This window comes from Bison bison, unplaced genomic scaffold, assembly GCF_000754665.1.
Source record: "Bison bison bison isolate TAMUID 2011002044 unplaced genomic scaffold, Bison_UMD1.0 scf7180017864495, whole genome shotgun sequence".
NCBI lineage: Eukaryota > Metazoa > Chordata > Mammalia > Artiodactyla > Bovidae > Bison > Bison bison.
The window spans coordinates 1,214,871-1,241,612 of NW_011495054.1; the positions used below are offsets into that span (position 1 = coordinate 1,214,871).

General features: G+C 49.5%; 1 protein-coding gene across 4 annotated transcripts in view; it reads left to right on the forward strand.

Annotated features, from left to right (window-relative positions):
* The window catches only part of NOS1 (nitric oxide synthase 1 (neuronal)), a 195,272-nt gene that overhangs the window by 97,439 nt on the left and 71,091 nt on the right, over nucleotides 1-26,742 (forward strand). For all 4 annotated transcript variants that reach the window (XM_010828540.1, XM_010828544.1, XM_010828541.1 and 1 more), the window contains exons 2-3: nucleotides 3,722-4,880; nucleotides 18,722-18,848. In XM_010828540.1, coding sequence (XP_010826842.1) covers nucleotides 4,156-4,880; nucleotides 18,722-18,848 — 852 coding nt within the window. In that variant the 5' untranslated portion in view covers nucleotides 3,722-4,155. The remainder of the gene's footprint in view (nucleotides 1-3,721; nucleotides 4,881-18,721; nucleotides 18,849-26,742) is intronic.

Below are 26,742 nucleotides of genomic sequence, written 5' to 3' on the forward strand. Positions count from 1 at the left end.
TACCATTTTTCTAGATTCCATATATATGCGTTAGAATATGGTATATATCTTTCTCTTTCTGACTCACTTCACTCTGTATAATAGGTTCTAGGTTCATCCACCTCATTAGGACTCACTCAAATGAGTTCCTTTTTATGGCTGAGTAATATTCACTTTTGCTTTTCATTTTCATGCATTGGAGAAGGAAACGGCAACCCACTCCAGTGTTCTTGCCTGGAGAATCCCAGGGACGGCGGAGCCTGGTGGGCTGTTGTCTATGGGATCACACAGAGTCGGACACGACTGAAGTGACTTAGCTGCTGGAGAATCCCAGGGATGGGAAAGCCTGGTGGGCTGCCGTCTATGGGGTCACACAGAGTCAGACACGACTGAAGCGACTTAGCTGCTGGAGAATCCCAGGGACGGCGGAGCCTGGCGGGCTGCCGTCTATGGGGTGACACAGAGTCGGACGCGACTGAAGCGACTTAGCTGCTGGAGAATCCCAGGGACGGGAAAGCCTGGTGGGCTGCCGTCTATGGGGTGACACAGAGTCGGACACGACTGAAGCGACTTAGCTGCTGGAGAATCCCAGGGACGGGAAAGCCTGGTGGGCTGCCGTCTATGGGGTCACACAGAGTCGGACACGACTGAAGTGACTTAGCAGCAGCAGCAGCAGCAATATTCCATGTCACTCAATTGTGTCCGACTTGTTTGTGACCCCATGGACTATAGCTCACCAGGCTCCTCTGTCCATGGAATTTTGCAGGCAAGAATACTGGAGTGGGTTGCCATTTCCTCCTCCAGGGGATCTTCCCAACCCAAGGATCAAACCCACGTCTCCTGCATCTCCTGCATTGGCAGGTGGATTCTTCACCACTGAGCCACCTGGGAAGCCCTGTGTATATGCACCACAACTTCTTTATCCATTCTTCTGTCAGTGGACATCTAGGTTGCTTCCATGTCCCAACCATTGTAAATAGTGCTGCAGTGAACAATGGGATGCATTTGTCTCTTTCAGTTTTGGTTCCCTCAGGGTATGTGCTTAGGAGTGGGATTGCTGGGTCATATGGTGGTTTTATTCCTAGTTTTTTAAGGACTCTCCATACTGTTTTCCATAGTGGCTTTATCAATTTACATTCCCACCAACAGTGCAAGAGCGTTCCCTTTTCTCCACACCCTCTCCAGCATTTAGTTTTTAATGCAGTGTTTTTTTTAATGCAGTGCCTCAACTAGTTATTTCTCTTAATAATTTTATTTGTTTATTTTTGGCTGTGTTGGGTCTTGGTTGCTGTGAGGGCTTTTCTCTAGTTGCGAGGAGTGGGGGCCACTCTCTAGTTGCGGTGCGCGGGCTTCTCATTGCGGTGGTTCTCTTGCTGCAGAGCACGGGGGTTCTAGGGCAAGCAGGCTTCCGTAACGGTGGCGCGTGGGCTCAGTAGCTGCAGTTCCCAGGCTCTAGACAGACTCAGGAGTTGTGGTGCACGGGCTTAGTTGTTCTACAGCACATGGGGTCTTCCCAGATCAGGGATTGAACCCATGTCATCTGCATTGGCAGGTGGATTCTTTACCACTGAGTCACCAGGAAAGTCCCTTTGGTAAGTTCTGGCTGAAGCCAGTATGGGGTAGAAGCAAGCTGGGGGCCCCCACCTCCCGAAGAGCTCACCTTCAGGTCCCTTCTTGAATTAAAGAATGGAGCCCAGTGCCAAACTAGAACACTCAAAAGATCTGGAGGTCCCAGCTGTCTCTGCCTTCAACTAAACAGTGAGCATCCTGGGTTTGGTACCCAGAAGAAATGGGTACCATGAGAGCTCTGGGAGAGTTAAGGAAACCAGAGCTCAGGGTGGGGACAGGTAGGGAGGTTGACCAATCCACCCCAGTGAGGAAGGACATAGCAGTTTGGGCTGGTTTTCTCTGCAAGCCAGAAGGCCAGCAGCAAGACGCCGAAAGACACTCAGCCTGCCAACACACGGGCCACACAGGCTCACACACACAGCAGAGAAATGACACAGCAGGAGGGCGATGCATGAATACACAGAGAGAAACACACACACACACACTCACAGCGACGCCAGATGGAGAAAGCAGCCCAGGCTGGGTCTGGGTATTCATGACTCCCTCACCCACACAGAGGGGCTGGCAGAGTTACATAACGCAAGCTGCAAAAGGGCGAGGCTGAACTTGCTAACCACCACCCTCCCTTAAAGGGGGATCTGGGAGGTAGCGCCTCTTTCTCGGGGTGCAGGGAGAGTTATCCCCACCCACCCCCTGCTTTCAGAGGCGGCAGGAGTTTATCGGCTGCCTCAGCCCTGGGGTGACCCCGGAAATCCGCTAAAAGGGAAACAAGGGAGTGTTGCTTTGTCAGTAGTGGTGGATAAGGGCTCCCTCCTTGGGTGAAGGAGTTTTGAGGATGCTGATGGCAAGGGGTGCCAGGGCAGAGAGGAAACTGAGGCTGGAGCTGGGGGTAGGAAAAGAGATGAAGGGATTTTCTGCTACCTCCCACCCTGCCCCACTCCACCCGTAACCCACAGGTCACCTGCCCCAACCCAGACACATAAGATGTGCTTCCATGCTGCTCATTGGGCCCATGCCATGGGTGCACACACCTCACCTGGGCTACAGCGTCTTCAGGTGGCCTCCATGTGGTCTTTTGGTACTCCAGTCCCTTCTCTGAGTCTGGTGAAGCTGGTGGGAATTGCAAAAGTCACTAGACTATAAATTGTTAAAAACTAGAGTATTTAAAAGCTCAGACTCAAGAATGGAGCAGATCTGAGTTCAAATCCTCCTCCCACCATCCTTCTCCACCTGACCTTGGACAAGTCACTGGACCTTCCCAAGTCTCAGTCTTCTCGTCTGTTGAAGAGTTAACTGTGAAGATCAAAGGAGGAAAAAAATACACAGAACATATGCACTCAATGAGTGTCCACCGTCTTTTGGGCTTTTTCTTGTTCCACAAATATTCGTTGCGCACCAGCTCTGTGTTTATCTAACCCTAGGGGGACAGAGTCCACACTTCCTAATGTTTCTCTGTTAGGATTTCAGACAGTCTGTGATACACAAATGCCCTCCAGAGTTTGACGAGGACCTGTGTCTTTGGTATTTATTATACCAATTTTGGCTTATCACGGGATGGAGTGTGGCCAAGTCTGTCCTTTTGAACCTGAGATAAGTGAATCATTACAAAAATGACGGTCCTGAAGTCCAGCTGACCTTCCTCATCCGTGGTTCTGTAGAGGGTGACATCATTTCCTGTTGATGGGTTTGTGATGGGGGCTTTGGGAGTGGTGGGAATGGAGAGCCCCACACCCCGTGATCCTTGTCGGCCAAGCTCCTGACCTGAGGATGGAAAAATGTTGCAAAAAGCAGAGAGGCAAAGGCTGCATGACAGGGTCGGAGTGCTGACTTCTTCTGGTGAAAAAAAGATGGGAAGTCCTAGGGTTCTTGCCATTTGATTTCTGGGGCTGACTCCTCAGTGGTTTTCCCAAGGAGCCCCCCGGTCTCACAGGGCTTTGATCATGGAAATGAAACCAGGCAATATGCAGCCACCTGCGAGTGTGCCCCCCTGGAGGAAGAAGAATTTTGTGTCTAGGTTGTCTTCAGAACTCCAGAGCATCTTATGGCTAGACTTCTCAGTTGGCTGTGTTTCCCATGTTAGTTTTAAAGGTGGTCTTGGGCATCCCACGTCCCTCTCTCTCTTTTTTTTTTTAATCCTTTTCCTCCCCTCCCTTGTTCCTTTTCTCGACCTCAGGAAGACCCGGATCGGATCTGCCTCTGGCGGGCTGACGATGCCCAGTTGGATAGTCCATGCTAGCGTGCGTCACCCCTAGGCACAGCCACCAGACACGTCTCCTCCGGGATCTGCCTGACCTGTGGCATAGGGACTCATCCCACTGCTTCCCCTGACGTCTGCCTGATCAACCATCACTTCCTTAGAGACCGAGGAAGGAGGCAGACGCAGGAAATCATGCCACCGACGGCCCAACAGCAATGAGCGAGTGACGCTGAGTTGACGTCAGAGGCACAGAAGACCAGCACCGAGAGCAGCTCCCCGTCCCGGCTGCAGCCCCGCAGCACCAGCCCCCGGCTCCTCCTCCCGGCGCGGCCTGAAGCCCGGCCACTCCTGGGGACCTGACCTCGGCCAGACCCGTTTTGAGGTCTGTGGACCCTTAGACACTAGACACCATGGAGAGCCACATGTTCAGCGTTCAACAGATCCAACCCAATGTCATTTCTGTCCGCCTCTTCAAGCGCAAAGTGGGGGGCCTGGGGTTCCTGGTGAAGGAGAGGGTGAGCAAGCCACCCGTGATCATCTCTGACCTGATCCGAGGGGGTGCCGCGGAGCAAAGCGGCCTCATCCAGGCTGGGGACATCATTCTCGCCGTCAATGGCCAGCCCTTGGTGGACCTGAGCTACGACAGCGCCCTGGAGGTGCTCAGGGGGATTGCCTCTGAGACCCACGTGGTGCTCATCCTCAGGGGCCCCGAGGGCTTCACCACGCACCTGGAGACCACCTTCACCGGGGACGGGACCCCCAAGACCATCCGGGTGACCCGGCCCCTGGGTCCCCCCACAGCAGCCGTTGACCTATCCCACCAAGCGTCAGCTGGCAGAGAGCAGACGCTGGTAGTGGACGGGGCCACAGGGCCCGGCAATGGGCCCCAGCATGCGCCAGACCCGGGGCAGGAAGCCAGCTCCCTCGCCCACGCCAACGGCCTGGCTGCCAGGCCCCCAGGCCAGGACCCAGCCAAGAAAAGCACTGGGGTCGCCCTCCAGGGCAGCGGAGAGAACAATAAACTGCTCAAAGAGATAGAGCCTGTCCTGAACCTTCTCACCAGTGGGGGCAAAGCGATCAATGGAGGGGGACCTGCCAAGACAGAGACCAAGGACGTGGAAATCCAGGTGGACAGGTAAGCTGCAGGGGTGCCTGTGTGTGCTCACATGTGTTGTACGCGAGCGTGTGTGGCAGCTCAGTCTTACAGCCCAGGAGCCAAGCTGAGTGTCTCAGGCATCCGAGCACACGTACACCCGCTCAACCCCCCTTGCCTCTTGCCCTGGAAATTGCCATTGCAGAATGGAATGGACATAATGTCTAGTGCGTATCTCTTGGCATGAAACCCAGAGCTCATAATCATTGTAGCTGAGGCCCCATCTTCCAGCACCCCCACAAGGTGGGTATTTTTGCAATCCACATTTCAAGAGTGAGAAGACTAAGGCTCAGATGGTGGGGCCTTCCCTGAGGTCACTGCATGAGGAGAGGCGCCTGGGCATGGCCGACCTGGGTGTGGATGATGCTGAGAATCTGGGGAGAGAGAGAAAGAACTGGGTGCTGGGCGAGCCTCAGCCCAAACTGGCTTTCTCCTGGGGGCAGCCCATCCAGGGCAAGAAAACTTCTAAAGAGAGAAACTGGAGACAAAATAGAGAATTAGTCCCCATTCCCCAAAACTCTGGCATTGCTCTGATTACATGGAAGCTGAGACAAGCAGTTGAAGAACAGGGCACCAAAGACTTCCCTGGGGTCCAGTGGTTAGGGCCCCATGCTTCCCCTGAAGGGGCCACAGCTTCAATGCCTGGTCAGGGAACTAAGATCCCATATGCCGAGTGGTGTGGCCAAAAATTTTTTTAAAAATTAGAACTGGGTACCAGCCCCTCTATATTTGCCGGATTGGCATTTTCTGACCCTCCAGGGGCTGCACAGTCGGTGAGGAGCAGATGGGCCAGGTGGTGGGGAAATAGGAGACCCAGGAGACACGAGTTCAATCTTGTGTTGGAAAGATCCCCTGGAGTAGGAAAATGGCAACCCACTCCAGTATCCCTGCCTGAAAAGTCCCATGGATAGAGGAGCCTGGCAGGCCGTAGTCCAAAAGATCGAAAAGAGTTGGTCACAACTGAGTGACTGAGCGAACACACACGTGGAGAGGGGCAGGTTTTCTCTCTGCCTTCTTCCACTCCCCTCTAAGGTCTAGCACTGACGCTACAGCCCACAGTGTTACTAGGCAGATCCTGGGAGACACAGAGGGAGGCTCAGACCTGAGGTCCCCAGAAATCCAGGCCGCGCTTTCCCAGTCCTCTTCTCAAGGACCCCTGAGAGTTCCAAGGGCATTTAGAGGTCACTGGGAAATCCTGTGGGGGCCTGAATTGACTAGCTCCCAGGCCCCTGCGTGTATTCATATAGGAAGTGTTCACAGAGGACCTACTCTGTGCAGGTACTCTTCTGGGCCCTGGGATGGAGCAATGAATGGACAAGTCCTCTGGCTTTGGGGGAGGGACTGAAAGAGACAAACCCCCTGACTTGGGGAGCTTGCAGTGCAGTGGGGAAGCCAAAGAAGCGAGAGGTTAACGCTGTAAACCATTAGTCATACGCACTGAGGAGATAAATAGAGCGGGGAAGGGCCAGGAAGTGTTGGGGAGGGTAGCATTGCGGGGGGGAAGCTGGCAGGCCACACTAGGAAGGCAGCAGGGGAGGACCCAGAGGCAGGGGCGGGGAGGCTCACAGCTGCAAGGGGGAGGGGCATCCAGGCAGAGGCAGTGGCAGGTGCCAAGGTCCTGAAGTGCACTTGTGCCTGCATGGGACCCAGTCCTGGCAGGGCAGCCCCCAGACCGCCCACTGTGCACCCCCCAGTCTGTGGAAGCCCACCCTGGCCACCATTGCATCCTGGGGCTTTTCCAGCATCTCATGCCTGGCCAAAAACTGAGCCAATCCAGCAAGACCCCCAAGGAGGAAAGTGGAGGCTCTGTCGGAAGGCCTGGGCAGAGGGCGACAGAGGGCACCTCCTGCCCGCCCAGCTCCTCCCTCCCATCCACCCTTCCTCTCTCCTGCGAGCTCCCCACAGACACCCTGGAGTCTGCCACACCCTGGGTCCCATCTCCACGAGAGACAGCGAGTCTTAGGCCACATACACAGGGCGTGGTGTGACCCTCTCAGTGGGACAGATGATTGGGGGTCCCCAGTGGCCTAATGTCCATTTCCAGAGCTGGAGGCCAGGATCACGTCCTCAGGGTTCTCCCGGTGGCAGTGACCTGGCACCTCATTCTCCCACAACCAGCACAGGAGCCCCCCGCGGGCTAGAACCCATTTCCTAGGGGTCCCCACTGTGACATACTCGGTGGAGATGGAGGGTGTAGCCATGAGGTAGTTTCTGGGCAGCCAGTAGGTACTCCCAAGTCTCACCCCGTGGGCTTGAATTCTAAGGCAGCTAGAGACTCCAGAATCAATCACTGGCCTTCTTTTCTAGATGGCATCAGAAGTGCCCATCCTCCGAGGCTCCTGGGCATGGCTTCTCCCCACCCCAATCCTTTACGTGCCCCGCCCATCCTCAGCACCACCTCTTGCAGAAGCAGAAGTGAGTCCATGAATAGGACCATCTCACCTTGCATGCCAGTGGAACCCCTGGGTCTAATGTCCTATGTACTTGGTTCTGATTATCAGCTAGGCGTGGAGTGTGAGCCTCAGAACCCCGAGGGCTCTGTTTCAGCCCCACCCCGGCCCAGGAGTCTGACTCTCCGGTTATGATGTAGAGAAGTCCCTTCTATAGTTGGGAGCTGCACACCCTATCCAAGGAGCAAATACAAGCAAATACCCTCTCCTAGCCTGCAGTCCAGGACGTAAAGGCTGTGGACAGGACCCCAGGCTGGGATGAGGTACTTGAGTCCCATGAAGTTTAATGGGAGCCCACTTGGTAGCCAGGCCCCAAGGGGCCTCTCCAAACTCTGTCTCGGGGAAGCAGGCTTTGTGTCCCCAAGAATGAAGGCAAGATAGATCCATCTGCCTTGGAGCGCTGCTCCCACAGACCCATTTCCCACCTCAGGAGGTGACATCTGAATTCTCAGCCACCCTCATCCCTCAGGGTCCTCCACCAGGGACCCCACATCACCTGCAGTGTGGTTGACCACAAGCAGCTGGAAAAACTGCTTAGGTGGAGAAATGTTTTGGGAGAAAGTGACCCAGGGCAAGTATATGGCTCCACGAAACCCACTGAGATGAATGGTTCTAAGGATGAGTAATACTGTAATAGCATGTGTTCCCCCCGGCTCCATGGCTGGATGCATGACTCTCCCCCTGCACTCTGTTTTTTTAACAAATATTTTGAAATGCCCCCTTCACTAACCAGAAGCTCCTTCATGGAGCATGTAGCCTACCCACACTTTACATTTTTTAAATCAGTGTAATGCCCTAACGATAGAATAAAGGCTACAGAGCATAAAAGTCATTTATAATAAAAGAGCCTATAATTTAACATATCGGCACACAGGCACGGCTCCACCAGAGTGTCACATGTTGGCACCTAAAGATAGAATCGCTGCAAACACGATGCAGATTGACACAGGTGTGTTGTGTTGGCAACTCTGACACCACCTGCCGCACAGCGTCGCCTTGGTGATGCGGTTTTCCCAAATGGTGAATGATTCCTGGTAAAACGATGTCCTGTCTTTGATTTCCCAGTAGTTGCAAGTTCAGTAGAATTTAAAGCCGAATTTATACATAAACCCACGTTGAGACTTTGGCTGAGAGATTGAAGCATGTTTCGTGTTTTTGTTTTCACTCTAAGATGTCCAAAGTCTGCGAGGCAGTCAGGACCTTCCTCCTCGAGTGGCATTGTCATTTGTGTTGCCAGGGTGTCCCTCACCCCTGACATCACCTCCCTCCCACTGTGATGTCAGAAGCATCGGCCATCGTCGTAACAACCACAGATTGCAAAGCTGTTTGCTCATGGCTAAAATAAGTGTCTTGTTATGAATCAGTGTCCCAAGTCAGGAAACGCAACCCCAGAGGCAGCATGCCATTCAGAGCCCGTCTCGGGGCTGCTGGCCTGGGAATGTTCAAGCCCCACAGCACACACAGCTGCCTGGAAACGACTCATCCTCCCAGGCCCCTCTCCATCCAGGCTGCTTGGGGGTGGGGTCAGACCAGCATCCTACATGCTGGGTGACAATGAAGCCAGCAGCCCGCTGGGCCCAGAGCCCCACATCTGGGTCCCACTCGGCATCCCTGGCTTCTGGGTCTGAGCAGAGGCTGGGCCATCACTGGTTCTCAGCAGCGACCTTGACTCCTCTGCTCTCTTGGCCTTATTTTCCTCCTTCCGTCGTTCTTTCCCCTTGGACCTGGACTTATTCCCCTGCTCCAGCTAGTCCCTTTCCCTCAGGGGGCACCCCTGTCCTGTTGTTTGGGGTGTCGGCCTGTGTTTGGGGAGATAAGTGATGTTGACTTGAGACACAGTCTCCTCCCTTCATCCCAGGAGGAGGGAGGGGACCCTGAGCAGGCAGTGACAGCAGGTGAAGGGTGATCAGGAAGGGAGGCGGCGAATTCGGGGCCTTCTGTACTCGGGAGCGGTCACTTTAAAATGCTGCATGTCAGAGGATATCCAGGTTGCTCAGCTTGCTGCCCTGAAGGAGGGTTCTAAAGAGGCCAAGGTCCACGGTCCAGCATCCATCTGGACCAGCCGGCCAGTCACCTCGCCCTGCGCTCTGATAACTCCTCGTCTGCTTGCAGGGCCCTCCCTTGGTTACTTATAGGAGTACCTTCCCAACAGTCACCTCTTTAGAACCTGTACGAATGCAGCTCCTGAAGTAGGACCTGTGGTTCTAGCTCCCGCCTATAGAAGAAGGAACTGAAGCTCAGAGAGGTGAAGCAACTTGCCCAGGGTCACACAGCACTGGCCACAGGGTTCTATCCAGGTTCTACCTAGCAATCTCACAGTGAGCGTCTAGAGTTTAAAAAGAAACCAGACAAGCAAATGTGGCTGGAGGAACAGAAGTCGATTTTAACCCTAGAGAATCCGCTTTTTTGGGGGAGGGGCCTCCTCCTGTGACAAGCCTAAGTTTCATCCCCATCATGTTAGCCAGCCTCTGCTGAGCACTCCAGGTGGGCCTGGCCCCAGGCTATGGTCTTCACATCAAGTAATTCACTTCCTCCACATTGCACCCCATTTTCCTGATAGGAAACCAAGGCTCAGAGAGGTGTAGTCTCTTGTGCCAGGTCACACAGCCAGCCTGCAGCAAAGCCAGAACTTGACCCTAAGCCCACGTTCTTGACCTCTACTAAGCTTGTAGATTGCACTGTTGGCCACAGTGCCCTTAACCACTAGCCATCAACTTTCTGAGGCTATCAGAGTATTTTCTCAGACTGGAGGGGAAACCAAGGCCCTGAGGTTGCCGTCTACTAAAGACAGCCTCCCTAGAGAGGTGACCTCGGATCAACCAATGTCAGCACTGATGCCTGAGAGCCCCTCCCCCTAGGCTGCACTTGATCTTTCTCATGGCTGTGCATCATCTGGTGGCAATTTCCATTCTTTCTTTTCTACTGTTTTTTTTATTCCTTCTTTCTCTCTCTTTTTTTTTGGCATTTTTCAACTCAGGAATTAACTCTGATAACTTTGCCGTCATGCAGAATCTGGGAGCAACTTCTCACCCTGACTATTTGAGTGTGAGTGACTTCCAGCACTGCCCTCTCCGCCACCATGCGTTCTTTCCCAGGCAGGGGCCAGGGGTCCTGTTTAATCAGTTAATGCACTTGCTCTGTGACCTCCTCCCATGTATGTCCCTGCCACCTGGTCTAGTGGGCACCCAGCCCCTCATTCTGGAGGGGAAAGAAGCTCACCCACCTCAAATTGCATGTAACTGATGGCTTCTCAGCATCTCTCAGTCACTGGATATTTATGGAGCATCTATTCTGCCTCAGATACTGTCCTCAGAGCTGGGGATCCACTGATGATCCACTACAGAGTCATCTCATAGACAACACTGGAGGAATAATAAATAGACACATGCAGTCGTTTTAGATAGCAATGTGTGCTGTGGAGAAGATCATACAGTGACTTCAAGAGAAGTGGCTTGGGGTTGGGTAGCACGCTGGATCGGAAGGTTGGGGAAAACCTCTCTGCAGGCATTTGTACCAAGGCCAGAAGGTGAGAACCTTGCGAAATCTAGGCAGGGGTGTTCCTGGCAGAGGGCACAGCAGGAGCAAAGGTCCTGAGGCAGGAACGAGGTTGGGATGTTCAAGGAACTAAAGGGAGGCCTTGAGTGTAGCAAGCAGGAGGAGAGCAATAGGCAGTGAGGTCAGACATAGACACGGGGGCAGGGCCATCAACCATCCCAACACCCGCTCATTGTATCTGCCATTGTTCCTGTGGCTGCTGTTAACAAATGACCACAACCTTGGTGCCTTAAAACAACACACCTTGGAACGTCCCTGATGGTTCAGTGGTTAAGAATCCACCTTACAATGCAAAGGATGTGGGTTCAGTCCCTGCTCAGGGCACTAAGATCCCACATGCCATGGGGCATGGCCAAAAATCTTTTTCTTAAAAAGTGAATTTGTGGCAAAATAGATAAATCAAGATATTTTACATTAAAACCTATTCCCAGCCTCTCAAAAAAAAAAAAAAAAAAGATATATCAGAGGGGCTGTTAGCAAGAAGTCAAATCCCAGTAAGACAGTTGGCCTTAGGAGCTGGGACCCAAATTCAGCCCCATCCCCCCTAGCCTGGGGCCTACAGACATGAGTTGGAGAATCCTGCCCAGCTTTTGTGATCTTAGGAATGAGAGTCGTGGTTGTTTTGGAGCCTTGAGGCCCTCGCTACAACACTCACTGTGGAATGCCTGCTCTGAAGAGCGTACCTTTATCAAGAACCACCCCTGCAAACTCCAGCATGATGGAGTCTAGAAGGAAAGCTGCACAGAGACCCCACTTGCACAGCCCCCCAAATCTTCCTGCTTCAACTCAGCTATCAGAATCTGCAACCAGATAGAAGCAGAAGCCAAAGACCGTTGGAGTGTGGAGGGCGAGGAGGGGAGCTGGAGAGAGTGTGGTGTCTGCGGAGAGATGCGAGCAGGGCTTCCTGCCAGGACCAGCTGCTCCTCGGCGGCCTCCTCGCCTGGTTGGGCTGGAGTGGGTGGCCTCCACCTCCAGGCTGCGCCCTGTACCCAGGCCTGGCCCACCTGCTCCCCATCCTGGGTCCTTGGTCAGGGGAGGTTTAGTGGTCAGCATGGGGCCAACCAACACATGCAAACTGCCTGTGGAGTCTGGCCTGGGACCCCCATCCCGATGCCCGTGAGATCAGGGAGCCTCGGTTGGAAGGATCTGGCAAACCTCCTCAGAAGGTTTAGAGATGCTAGACCAACTCTTGGCTTGAGTATGAGGATCCAACTAGTGAAGTGGAAGGAAAGGGCTTTAGTTTAGTTCTTGCCAAGCAGCACAGAAAATGCTCACCAGGTAGGAGGGAGAGCCTCACACTAAGGCAGGGGGAGGAGGAGAGCTGGGGGAGGGCGGCACTTCTAGCCAGGAGGGCACCTGTGCTCACTGCACGAGTCTATCTCAGAGCTCTCCCAGGGAAACAGGTTTTCACAGGTGTCCTTGGACGGTGTGGGTGCTTTTGACAATGCAGATTCCAGGCTTCCCACTATTTCAGACTCTCTGGAGATGGGCTGGGGGGAATTTTAACAAGCCCCTCAATTGATTCTGATGCACCCTGATGTTTGAGAACCACCAAGCTTGACCGCAGGATGGCTCTGGCCTCGCTGGTCTGCCATAATTCCAGGTTCACTGGAGGATGTCTTTGCAGGGGAATAAGGACACTGAGCAGATGTGGGAGCCACTGAGTGAAGGCAGGTTCCTCAGGCCCGTCTGGGAACAAGGCACAACTAGTAAATAAATCCTCACAGGCCCCAGGTGGGTGTGGAACAGGGACGGGAGAGCCGGGAAGCGTGGGTTTGTGGTCCTTGACTGAAGCTACGCCTGCTTCTCAATAGGGAGGAGTCTAATTCCTCCCCTCCCCACAGGGACATTGATTGATCTCCTGGGATGTTTTCAGTTGTCCCAGCTGGTGATGGAGATGTTACTGGTATCTAATGAGGAGAGACCAAGGATGTTGTTAAACATTCTCCAATGCACAGGGCCGTCCCCACCACAAAGAATTATCTGAACCTAAATATCAGTAGTTACAGGCTGAGAATTTCTGATCTAAACCAAGATCCCTCAGGCAGCTGGGCAGGACCAAGACTCAAAAGTACTGGCCAAGGAGAGTCACCATTCAGGCTTCTCAGAAGTCAAGCCAAGGCCCCGTCTACCTCCATCCGTGGGCTCCCAGTGTACTTACTTAAATGAAGAAATGATAACCTGGAGTTAGCAAAATTGCATTTAGTGGATAAACACATTCACTACCACCACCTCATTTGGGGGGAAACATTCGATATCTAAATTTGAGATTCTTCATGAGTATGAAATCCAATCAAATGCCCCCCCTCAAGCCCTGTTCTCAGTGATTCTCAATGAGGAGGGCAGCAAGGAAGAGGCATTTAATTGTAAAATTTCCTCTGCTTCTCACTGGTGGTGTGATCTTAACAAGTTACCTAATCTGTCTGGACTTCAATCGCCACAAGTTAAATGTTAGTCGCTCAGTTGTGTCCAGCTCTTTGCAACCCCGTAGACTGTAGCCCACCAGGTTCCTCTCTCCATGGGATTCTCCAGGCAAGAATACTGGAATGGGTAGCCATTCTCTTCTCCAGGGGATCTTCCTGACCCAGGGATCAAATACAGTTCATGTTTGGTCAGAGCTGACTGTATACTAGACCTTTTACAAGCATGATCTTATTTAACCCCCAGGAGAGGTGGTGTGTGAAGCAGGCCTTGTAAGGGTGAGTAGGAGCTGACTCTTGACAGAGGGGAGATGAAAGGGCATTCCAGGGAGGGCAAGGATGGACATAGGAGTGGACACGGTGTGCTCCCTGGGAAGAGAGGGGAGTGGAGGTCGGGGCCAAGAGTGATGGAAGTGGGGAGTCTGGAAAGGAAGCAGAGAATTCCCAGATTCCTGGGCTCTGTGAGCAGTGGGCAGTTACTCAGCCGTAAAAAGGAATGAGACAATGCCATTTGCAGCGACATGGATGGACCTAGAGATTATCGTACTGAGTGAAGTCAGACAAAGACAAATACCATATAATACCACTTATATGTGCAATCTAAAAAAATGATACAAATGAACGTATTTACAAAACAGAAATGGACTCATATACATGGAAAACGAACATCTAGTGGGGGGGGGAGATAAATTAAGAGTGTGAGATTAACATTTGCACACGTCTGTATAGAAAATAGTTTTTTAAAAAAGCAAGGTTGTACTGCATAACAGAGGAAACTATACTTAATATCTTATAATAACCTATAATGGAAAGGAAACATATATGTATGTGGGTGTGTGTCTGTGTCTCACTGAATCGATTTGCTAGACACCGGAACTAATACAACATTGTAAATCAAATATACTCTCTGCTGTGCTTAGTAGCTCAGTGATGTCTGACTTTTTGTGACCGAATAGACTACAGCCTGCCAGACTGCTCTGTCCATGGGATTCTCTAGGCAAGAATACTGGAGTGGGTTGCCATTTCCTACACCAGGGGATCTTCTCAACCCAGGGATCAAACCCATGGCTCCTGCAGCTCCTGCATTGGCAGGCAGATTTTTTACCACTGATCCACCTGGGAAGCCTTGTACATAATATGTGTGCATTTATATGTATACGTACATATATATAATGTATATGTAATATATATACACATATGTATGTATATGAACCCATGAAAAAGAAATGGCAACCCACTCCAGTATCCTTGCCAGGGAAATCCTAGGGACAGAGCACCTTGGCAGGCTACAGTCCATGGAGTCCCGAAAGAGTCAGATACAACTTAGTGATTAAACAATAGCAATATATGTATGTATAACTGCATTACTTTGCTATACACTGAAACTAATGCAGCATTGTAAGCCAACTATCCTTCAATTTAAAAAGAAATGTCTGAGTGCAGACATCCCTCCCTGTGCCCCCATAAGCCCTCAGGGAAGACGCCCCTTTCTCAGTTAGGAGCCATACATGCCTTCAGTCTTTAGAGACAGTAAGGCTTTGGCCAGCACCATGCAGTGCTATAGCCACTAACTATATATGGCTAATTAAAGTGAAATAAAATTAAAAATTCAATTAATTTCTCAGTGACAATAGGTGCTTTTTTTCAGCCGAGCCACATAGGGGATCTTTGTTCCCCACCAAGGGATTGAACTCATGACCCGCCCAGTGGAAGCGCAGTATTAACCACTGGACGATGAGGGAAGTCCCTAAGCACTTTGGAAATATTCAGTTGCTTCATGTGGGCCATGGCTAAAATACCAAAAAACACAAACAGACGTGGAATGTTTCCATTGACTCAGAAAGTTCTCCTAGACCATGCTGACTTAGAGGAATCTTGATTGTTTTAGAAAGAACTCACATTTTCCTTTCTCTGTTTCTGTTTGATCAGCCTACAAACACGTCAGTAGTCAAAGCAATAGCAGATGCCCCAGGCTAAGTGCTGTGAGCCTTACCTCCTGTAATTGTTGCAGTAACCCCGGAAACTGGGTTTTATTATCAACACTATTTTAGAGATGAGTATACTGAGAATTAGAAAGGTTAAGTAGCCAAAATATCCAAAGTCACACAGCTTACAACCAGCAAAGCTGAAAGTTGAACCCAGCTCCACCCAATCCACAGCCCATGGATCTCACTGCCCGTACAAACCTAGCGAACAGACACATCCCAGGCTGAGCAAATCCATGGCAATAAACTCCTTATCTCCCTCAGAGCTTTTACTGAAAACTTGGGGTGGGGACTAGGAATTCAGAATCTACCTAAATCTACTCCTGATTTTGTCCCTGGGTGCGGAGAAGCAAAGTAACTCCTTGTCGGATGCTGAAGGATGTTCCCTGTGGTCCCACGTTAAAAATATTCTTGTTTTAAGTTGGAGGCTAATTGCTTTCCAATGTTGTGTTGGTTTATGCTGTACAATAAAGCAAGTTGCATCCCGTCCTTCTTGAGCCTCCCTCCCATCCACCCCCATCCCACTCCTCTGGGTCATCACAGAGCAGAGGGCCTGGGCTCCCTGTGTCATCCAGCAGTTTCTCATTAGCTGTCTATCTTACGCATGGCGGTATATATATGTCCATGCGACTCTCTCCTATCCTTCCCACCCTCTCCTTCCCCTGCTATGTCCTCAAGACCACCGTCTACATCTGCATCTCTGTTCCTGCCAGGCTAACAGGTTCATCGGTACCATTTTTCTAGGTTCCAGAGATCTGTGTTAACACATAACATTTGCTTTTCTCTTTCTAACTGACTTCACTCTGTATAACAGGCTCTAGTTTCATTCACCTCATGACAGTTGTCTCAAATAAAAATATTCTTCCCCAGCTCATCACAAGGCTCTTACATAAGTTTGTGTGGACAAAACACTTCAAATATATTATTTAAACAAAAGTGTTAAAGGCTTTTTTTAAAAAAAAAAAAAGCAAAGGATGAAGATAAAAGCACCTCTCTCTACAGATCCACAAGAAGACAGGTCGTGTGAGCCATTTAAGAGTCATCTGGGTAATTGTACCCTGTAATCTTTGTAAACTGGCCTCATTCAGTGAGAGATGCTGGATTCCTAGCTCTTTAGCCTCTGGCTTATCCTACACATCCTGACTTGTTTTCCCAGTCTGTTTACAGAAAAAGGAAGGATCTGAGCCGAGCATCAGTCAGACCTGGTTTCAAATCCCAGCTCTTCTTTGTGTTTGCTGAGAAACCTTGGGAAATTGACATAACCTCTCTGGTCTCAGTTTTTGCATCTGTAAAATAGGGAAGCTTTTAATATCTGCTGGGAGGAAGTGAAATAACTTCTGTGCTGGTACCTGGTACATTACCAACACTCAAACAGCGCTAAACTCCTCTCTTCTCTGCTGATTCCCCACTTATGGTCACATGACATCCTAGAACTGGAGTTTTAGCGCTGAGAGGGGCTGCGTGACATTTAGAACAGCCCACTCCACAGACAGTGCCTCTGTTTATTACCACATAGGTAAACCATTGACTTGGGAAATATCTAATCAAGAACCACTCCTGGTGTGTTTTGGAGACATTTTTGAGAGAGTAAAACATAATGTTCCCTCTTACAACTGCAGACCTCTCCAAGCAAGATGAGCAGAAGTGGCTTCAGCATGGGCCACCAGAACGCTGCAAGACAAAGCAAGGAGGGGATTCTGGTAGCCCCATCCGAGCAGCCAGAGGGGCCACGTAGGGCCTTACACTCAGAGCTTGGGCCCTGGCCTCTGATTCATCCCAATGACCATCAGCACCAGGCTGGGGGCTGGGGGAATTTATGGAGCCAAGAGTCCCCAAAGCTGGGAACATAGGATGGAGAGCTGGGTACGGCCAGCCCCCACGCCTGGGACCAAAAGTGAGATGGAGTACAGAGCGAGCCGCATTGCCCAAAGTTGGGGAACAGACAGAAGCCATCAAGCGAAATTGGGTGGGAGGGTCAGAAAGCAGGACGGCAGAAGCACGGAGATGAGGTGGGGCAGGTTGGGAGGTCTGGATCTGATGCAGTCAGTCCCATCTCAGCCACGACTTCCCTCCAGCTCAGAGGATGGTCAGCCTGTCCAGCCAAGATAGCCTCTTCCTGAACCTATCCGAGTTCAAGGGCAGAGAGCCAGGAAAGCTTCATGGTTAGAGTCAGGAGTAAGCCTAGGTTTGAACCCCAACTCCTTCACCCCTGACTGTGAGACTTAGGTGAGTGGTTTAACCTCTCTGAGCCTCAGTTTCCTCATCTGATAATGAGTGCAAGGGTGGTGATGGTGGTAATGAACATGGTGATGGTCATGACGATTCTGATGGGACGAAGGTGATGGTGATGAGAAGGATGAGAATGATTTGGGCAATAATGGTGATAATGAAAATGATGTTTTCAACATTGGTGTTGATGAGGACACTTATGGCTGTGGTGACAATGATGCTGATGCTGATAAGGAAAAGTTGGATGGTGATGTTAACAATCGTAAGAATGATGGTGCTGATGGTGTTGATGATAAGTGAGGGTAATAGTAACAGCCTCCACTTCACGATAAACGTGAAGAGCAGGCTGGAAAACCAACTCAGTGGACATGAATTCGAGCAAACTCTGGGAGATAGTGGAAGGCAAGGAAGCCTGGTGTGCTACAATCCATGGGGTCACAAAGAGCTGGACTTAGCAACTGAACAACAGCGGACTGCAATACTGTGACCTTGAGTGACTTAGCTTCTGTCTCACTTATGCCATCTATACAAGAGTGACAAACATTCATACCAACCTCATCGGGTTGTCCCAAGGACTAAATTCACTAAAACATATGTTAAGTGCTTGACACACCAGTAAGTGCTTAATCAACACCAACAGTATTAATAGTTTTTGTCACTGTGTTCCCCTTATTTTCAGAATCATTCCTGCGTATCCTGGGCTGGTACCATTAGCCTCGTGATCGGTGCTCTAGTTGCTGTTGGTGTGACTCCCCACCCTGGCCCACAGGACTGGTTTTCGGACCTATCCCTCCTGCTTCCTGTATCTTCCACCATTAGGTTTCATGGATGCTAAGCTGTCCAGGGGTTCTTCATGGGATTCTGCTAAGAGAGGGGCCTCCCGGCTTCCTAGATCAGGAAATCGGGGGCCGGGGAGGGAGGAACAAAGTCTCTGTCACAGACATCCTGAAACTATCTCCTCACAACGGGTATGTGCCAGCTGTGGGTGCCAAGTCAGTTAAGCTCACCTTCATGCTTGATCCTACGAAGCGGCAGGCTGCGGACCCAAAGCTCACTGGCTCCGTGGAGGGTCATGTGGGTGAACCCTGAGGGTTCTTCACTGACTCAGGGCTTTCAGACCAGGGTGCCCAGCCGGCCACTCCAGGTGTCCCGTCTTCCTCAACCTCTCCCGCCTTGCCTTTCAGAGACCTGGACAGCAAATCACACAAGCCTCTGCCCCTCGGCGTGGAGAACGACCGAGTCTTCAGTGACCTGTGGGGGAAGGGCAGCATGCCCGTCGTCCTCAACAACCCGTACTCAGAGAAGGAGCAGGTAAGTGGCGGTGTCAGCCTGGCACCCACACTCCACGGGTCCCTGAATGTTCTTGGGAAGACAAGTTCCAAACCACCTTGGGGAGAAAACCAGCCGTGTGGCTGGAGAAATGGCGTGGGGGCTCAGCCAGCAGCACTTTCCCTGGACTGCGGCTTTGGGCTTTGATTCCGTGACTTTTGTTTGCTAGCTTGCCAGTTTTCAAATTTTCATTGTTTCTACCAAGAAAGATATTCACATGATTCTGAATTTAAAAGGTAAAATAGATACATGGTAAAAGCTTCTTCTCTCTTCCTTCATCCCAGCCACACGGCTTCACTCCCCAGAGGCAAGCAGTATTCATTATTCATCATTTTTGTGGTCCTTTTAGCAATGTTTTATGCGTAGACAAATAAATACACACATATTATTTTCATATGTTTTTACACAAATGAGAACACATCATACATACAGGCAAGCCTCATGCTATTGCACTTCATCTTATTACATGTATTATTTGTGTGTGTGTGTGTGTGAATTGAAGGTTTGTGGCAACCCTGCATTGAGCAAGTCTATTGGTGCCATTTTTCCAATTGCATTTTTTAAATTTTAATTGGAGGCTAATTACTTTACAATATCGTGGTGGTTTTTGCCATACATTCACATGAATCAGCCACGGGTGTACATGTGTTCCCCATCCTGACCCTCCCTCCCACCTCCCTCCCCATCCCATCCCTCAGGGTCATCCAAGTGCACCAGCCCTGAGCACCCTGCCTCATGCATCGAACCTGGACTGGTGATCTATTTCATATATGATAATATACATGTTTCAATACCGGTCTCTCAAATCATCCCACCCTCACCTTCTCCCACAGAGTCCAACAGTCTGTTCTATACATCTGTATCTCTTTTGCTGTCTTGCATACAGAGTTATCGTTACCATCTTTCTAATTCCATATATATGTGTTAGTATGCTGTATTGGTGTTTTTCTTTCTGACTTACTTTGTATAATAGGCTCCAGTTTCATCTACCTCATTAGAACTAATTCAAATGCATTCTTTTTAATAGCTGAATGATATTGCATTGTGTATATGTACCACAGCTTTCTTATCCATTTGTCTGCCGATGGACATCTAGGTTGCTTCCATATCCTGGTTTTTGTAAACAGTGCTGCGATGAACATTGGGGTACACATGTCTCTTTCAATTCTGGTTTCCTCAGTGTGTATGCCCAGCACTGGGATTGCTGGGTCATATGGCAGTTCTATTTCCAGTTTTTTAAGGAATTCCACACTGTTCTCCATAGTGGCTGTACTAGTTTGCATTCCCACCAGCAGTGTAAGAGGGTTCCTTTTTCTCCACACCATCTCCAGCATTTATTTTTAGTAGACTTTTTGATAGCAGCCATTCTGACTGGCGTGAGATGGTACCTCATTGTGGTTTTGATTGCTTTATTTTTAAGCTAAAGTATATGCATTTTTAGACACAAGGTTATTGTACAGCATATAGACTACAGTATAGGAAGTGCAGAGTGGGCTAGAACCCACCTGCCAGTGCAGGAGATGTAAGAGATGCAGGTTTGATCCCTGGGTTGGGAAGATCCCCTGGAGGAGGTCATGGCAACCTAGTCCAGTATTCTTGCCTGGAGAATCTCACGGACAGAGGAGCCTGGTGGGTTACAGTCCATAGGGTCACAGAGAGTCAGATACTCCTGAAGCGACTTAAGATGCACACATGCATAGTACAGTATAAAAATGCATGTAACTTTTATATTCACTGGGAAGCCAAAAAGCTCATGTGACTCACTTTATTGTGATATTTGCTGGATTACTATTGGTCCAGAAATGAACCCACAATATCTCCACCATATGCCTGTATTGTTTTGTATCTTGTTCTTTCAATGTATCTTGGAGACTAGTCCTAATTAGTAGTTGAAGAGTCCTGGTTCTTTTTTCATGGCTGCATAATATTCCCTTTTATTTATTTATTGAACCAGGCCTCCAAAATGAACATGTGGCCCCTCGCCAATATTTTGCCATGACATCACTATAATGAATGACCTTGTGCAAATACCTCATTGGCAGATGGGTGGGCTCATCAAAAGAATAAATTCCTAGAAGCACTTGTTGAGTCAAAGGTCATATACAGTTATGACTTGGGCAGAAATGGCCAGATTGCTCACCACAGAGGTTGCACCATTCCTATCTGCTAAGTAGGAGAATAACTATTTCACCACAGCCTTCCAAGCTTGGAGTGTTACCAGACTTTGCCAATTTGCTGAGGAGAGTTTTAGCAGCAGAGTCAATATGGTTTCCTGAGAGTGTCTAGATCTGGCTAGAGATTAGCAGAGCCTGTTTCTCACCTGCCCATGGCTTCCCTGGTGAAGCATGTGAATTTCCCACCCCTCCCCTGCACTGCAGCAGAGTACTATTGGAATGGCCGTCTTCTTCCTTCCCTCTACCCACCTCAAGGCTTGGATGGCACAGGCCAGGTTGCCAAGCTCTTTCTTTCAGTGCTTAGTCTTTGGACAGCACTTTTCACCACCAACCCATGTAAGCAGTGACTCATAGCCTCTGTACGTAGCTTCGTGGGGGAGGATGGGACATTCCAGAGCATCAGTGGAACTTGCTTTCCTTAGCTGCCAGTGGTTGGCCAGGAAAAGAAGGACATCAGGGATCCCATAGTAGGTCAGACCCATGATGCCAGTGGCCAAGCACTCTGACTCCTACAGTGACACCTGGGAATGTTTGGTGGACAAGGCACAATTTTAGTTCTCTATTATGCTGTCCTCAAAAATCCAGGCCATATTGTGAGTGTGAGGACTATTGTTATCCATCAATGATTAAGTGAACAAATAGAGCTTGAGTTTTCTTCATATTTTCTCAATTGAAAGTAAAGGGTGTTGCCATAATGCAAACCCTCCCAAGACAGAGAAGGGCAGAGAGAGGCAGACTCAGGCGAGATCCGGGCTGTAGACATGATTTGTTAGGTTTGCACTATATTGTCCTATAGACAACTTATATTTATAACTTTGAATTTATTGCCAGTGTTTCAGTTTTTTATGTGACTATCATATTTGCAACTTCTCTTACAAATATGGACAATCTGACCACATTGAGCCTATATTCTTATGGGGAAATTGTCTGCCCAGACTGACTAACCGCTGCTCCCACTACATAGGGCATGGGCTCTCCAATTTGCCACAATCCCCACCACTCCCTAGCGTGCCCTTCTCATTACCACCAACTGTTCATTGTCATTTATCATAACATTAGCACTGTTGGTTTTCTTATAATGGTTAGGGTAAGTGGTAGGTAGATATGGACCGAGAGATTCACACATTTCAGGGAAGATGAGAAAGATTTCATGTTTTGTAAGAATGAAGAATATCCTTATGTGTTTGATATGCAACCAAGTGTTCTGTCTCAAGATTACCCAGCTGGCTTTACTGATTTGCCTTACCTACCTACTCTAGGTATCAGAGTTTGTAATCACTGGCCTGCAGTAATTCCTGAGCTCTGGGGTGTAGGGAAGAAGCAAAGGAGGCCTTGACCCCACTAGAAAGACCCTTTATGTCCTGCTGAAATCTGAGCCATTGCAGTCTGATGACTATTTCCTTTCACCTTGGTCAGACAGTGACCAGTTAAAAAACATAACCTTGAACTTCAAGCCTGAGTAGTAGGGCTCAATACTGAGGACAGGACAGGAGGTTTAATAGGCCCAGGGACCTTTGTGGGGCATCGTGATGAAATGATCAGTGTCTTAGCCTGTCTGGGCTGCTATAACAGAATCCCACAGACTGGGTGGCTTATAAACAACACAAATATATTTGTCACTGTTCTGGAGGCTGGCACTGGTAGATTCTACATTCGGTGCAGACCTGCTTCCTGGTTCGTAGACCACTTTCTTATGACTGTGCCCTCACATGGCAGAAGAGAAAAGGATCTCTTTTATAAGGGCACTAATCCCATTCATGAGCACTCCACCCTCATCATTCCATCATCTCCCAAAGGCCCCACTTCCACATACCATCACATAAAGGTTAGGTTTCAACAGATAAATTTGGTGAAGGAGGGTCATAAACATTCAGTCCACAGCAATTAGGGGGAGGTGCTGAGAACTTGCCTTAAGGCTGCCTCTAAAATGGAAACTCCATTTCTGTGGAGGAGAAAGGGTGCTGGAGAAAGGGGGGAAAGATAGTCTTCTGAGGTTAAGACGGCCAAACGGTTTTAGACATGGGAGCTCCTGGAATTGTGACATACAGACCAGCAGTGCTTGGACTTACTCCTTGAATGTTATCAAGTCCTTGCTGTTAGTCTGTGACCCAAAAGAAGCTTCAAAATCACTGGCCTGTGAGATTATCCAGGCTCTGCTGTCTGAGACTCAATTTTCCAAATGCCTCTCAGAAATAGAGCTAAAAGGAAGCAGAGACCCAAGTGCTCAGTTATATTGAAGTCCCAGAGCTAAGCAAACAGCTCGGCTACCTCCTGCTAGACACCTCCACAGCCACAGGGCTCAGAAACATTTCCCAGGCGAAGCAAATTAGTAGAAACCCCAATGATTTTCTTTCTGGCCTGAAAGACCAGCTCCTGTGTTCAGCCTCTTCTCTATCTGCTCAAAGCCACTTTACCTGCAGCGCCTGGAATCAGCTCCCTTCTGTCCAGTTGTAACCCACATTTGCTGCTTTTTTAGACATCCAGGGAGGGGGGAGCATTGTTAATAACACAGAGAGAGGCCCAGCTACTACCTGCCAATAGGAGCTAGTGGAAGAACAGCTGGTCTGCTTTTTCCCTGCAAAGACTTGGCAAAAGGCAACAGAGGCCAGATGAAGTGGGAGAGATGCAGGCTAGACACGAGAAAGCACTTCCTGACTCAGACAACTATTAGGTCCCTGAAGGAATATTATGGTCTGCCCCATTCTCCTTGATACTCTCGTTTGTCCAAATTCAACAGAAATTCTGCTGTAGAAGCATCTTCTCTTAAGTTAGCCTCAGAAATCTGGGATGCTTATCTATACCTGGTGGTCATTTCTCTTGATAGCTTGGGTCAGCAGTGGGTAGAGCTGGTGAGACTCAAATCCCTGGTCACTGGAACATAGCGTATGAATGACTTGGTGATGCTTATCTTTAGCATCCCCTGACGAGTTGTATCTGGCCTGCACTGGTGGATGGAATGAATCCGTTCACCCATCACACAGATAGTCACTCAATACTGCCGCATGCGCAACTCTGGGGTAGAAGCATAAGCGAGCAAACTTTGCCCTCCCTGCCCTCAAGACCTTCACGGATGCAGTGGGGCGACACACACACATGGACAGTGCAATTAATCCTAAACTAGAGAGGGGCACAAGACACTGTGGGGCCATAGATACCTCGGCAGGTATAGAAAAGATTTACCAGAAGAGGTGACATTTTGATCTAGGTTTTGAAGATCATATAGGAGTTTGCCTAGAAGAAAGTTGGGGAAGGCATTATAGTTTTAAAAGAATCCGCGAGGGCTGACAAACTCTGTTTCTTTTTCTTACTAAGGATTGTTATTTGATTGCTGAGGTTGTCTTTGGTGCTAATTCCACCTGAGCCACTTTGAGTTTTGACACCATTCTCAAAGCCCTGTACATAACAACCCTCCTAAGTGGAAACGTTCCCCTAGATTAGTAAGAAAGTGCTATTTGTTCATTCTTCCCACAAAACCTTAGGATTTGACTCAAGCCCTTCTTTGCTTCCTTTTTTATTAAGCACCTATTTCTCTTGCCTGCCTGATTTGCTTTCCTAAGGGGTAGGAGTGGAACTGTGTCATACTTGGCGGTAGAATGTCTATTTTCAGATACAAATTAAGTATCCGTCCAACCCTTAGTGAGTGTGAGAGGTCTTGGGTCTGGGGGAAGTGGCATTTCCATTTGGGTTCTTCTCTCTTACTTAGCCCATTGCCCCTCTCTCCAGCCTCTTGCTGACAAAGGCAGCCAGATAGTCAGAGAGATGATTTTCATTTCGAAATCTCCCTGCCCACCCCATCCCCACCACCTCATCAGCAACCTGGCATTTCCTCACCCCTGGGGACATAGGGCTTGTTGCCTTTCAAAATGTCAAAATCTGTTGAGAAGCTTTTCCCTCCTTCCAAGGAAGTGTCGGCCTCCCCCACTAGCCTCTCTGCAGAACTCCAAATTATAAGGCATAAAGGGGAGTGCTTATGGGCTCCCAATCTTCAGAGGGTCAGAGGTGTCCAGGGCCCCTCTCTTCAGGAGCAAGCACCCCAAGTGGCCAGTACTGCTGGCTTTGCTAAAGACCGAAAGCAGGCATCCAGACCCCTCCAAGCTATGCCTGGATGAAAGCAAACAAGCCCAACCCTCTGCTGCTCAGCGACAACCCAGCATGCTTCAGGGAAGCTTTCTAAGTCAGCCCTGACTCACTGCACGCTAATGATGTCAGGATAAAAATAACAATAATGCTGACAACAATACCACCTTGTGGGGGTGCGGCCGCTCTATTCCCTGGACTCACCCACAGCACTGGGGTCACGATCTCAGCTCAGGGGTCAACCCAGGTTTGGTCTCCTCCTCCCGGTGACCTTGGTCAAACAGCTGATTGGCATCCACACTGAAGCTTATAGTGGATAATAAGCTCGTGGAGTTGTGAGGAAGAAGAAATAAGATACCATATGAAATGATTGCATCTGCTGTTCACGATAAGAAATAATATGTGTTGAGCGATGGCAGACATTGTGCCAAGCAGTTTAGATCCACAATCTCATTTAATCTCCAACCCAACCCAATGAGGGTACTCTTCAGTTCAGTTCAGTTCAGTCGCGTCCGACTCTTTGTGACCCCATGAATTGCAGCACTCCAGGCCTCCCTGTCCATCACCATCTCCTGGGGTTCACTCAGACTCACGTCCATCAAGTCGGTGATGCCATCCAGCCATCTCATCCTCTGTCGTCCCCTTCTCCTCCTTCCCCCAATCCCTCCTAGCATCAGACTCTTTTCCAATGAGTCAACTCTTCATATGAGGTGGCCAAAGTACTGGAGTTTCAGCTTTAGCATCATTCCTTCCAAATAAATCCCAGGGCTGATCTCCTTCAGAATGGACTGGTTGGATCTCCTTGCAGTCTAAGGGACTCTCAAGAGTCTTCTCCAACACCACAGTTCAAAAGCATCAATTCTTCGGCGCTCAGCTTTCTTCACAGTCCAACTCTTACATCCATACATGACCACTGGAAAAACCATAGCCTTGACTAGACGGACCTTTGTTGGCAAAGTAATGTCTCTGCTTTTCAATATGCTATCTAGGTTGGTCATAACTTTCCTTCCAAGGAGTACTGTTACTGCTCCCATTTTACAGATGAATAAACTGAGGCCCAGAGAGTTTAATAGCTTGAGGAATGTCATTTGACTAGTAAGTGGGCAAGATGGGACTTGAACCCAGGCCATAGAGCCCTACAGCCCACTCTCAACTCTACAAGGCCTTGCACAGAATAAGTGCTCCAAAAAAGTTCATTATTGTTATTGTTGTTTGGCTAATTATCATATTACTGATCTAGGCATCATACTGTGTATTTAGGTAAAGGAGTGTTGCTAATGGTCATATTGCTCATGTGAGGCTGAAGGTGACACCCTTATGGCCCTGAAAGGGAAGGTGACCACCTGCGGAGTCTTGGTGGCAAAGGCACACCTCTTTGCCTTTATGGCAACATTGTCATCCTTGTCAATCCTTCAGATCAATGTAGCATTCGGTCTTTATCTTCTGGGGCCAGACTCTAGGAATATGCAGAGCGGGGGAAGCAATAAAGACCTGGAATGGGGAAAAAAATGGGAACTTTGAGGGCCTGGAGTCCATGCCCAGCTCTTTAGCCTGTCAGTTATTAATTTAGGGACAGTCACTTTACATCCGGAGAAGGCAATGGCACCCCACTCCAGTACTCTTGC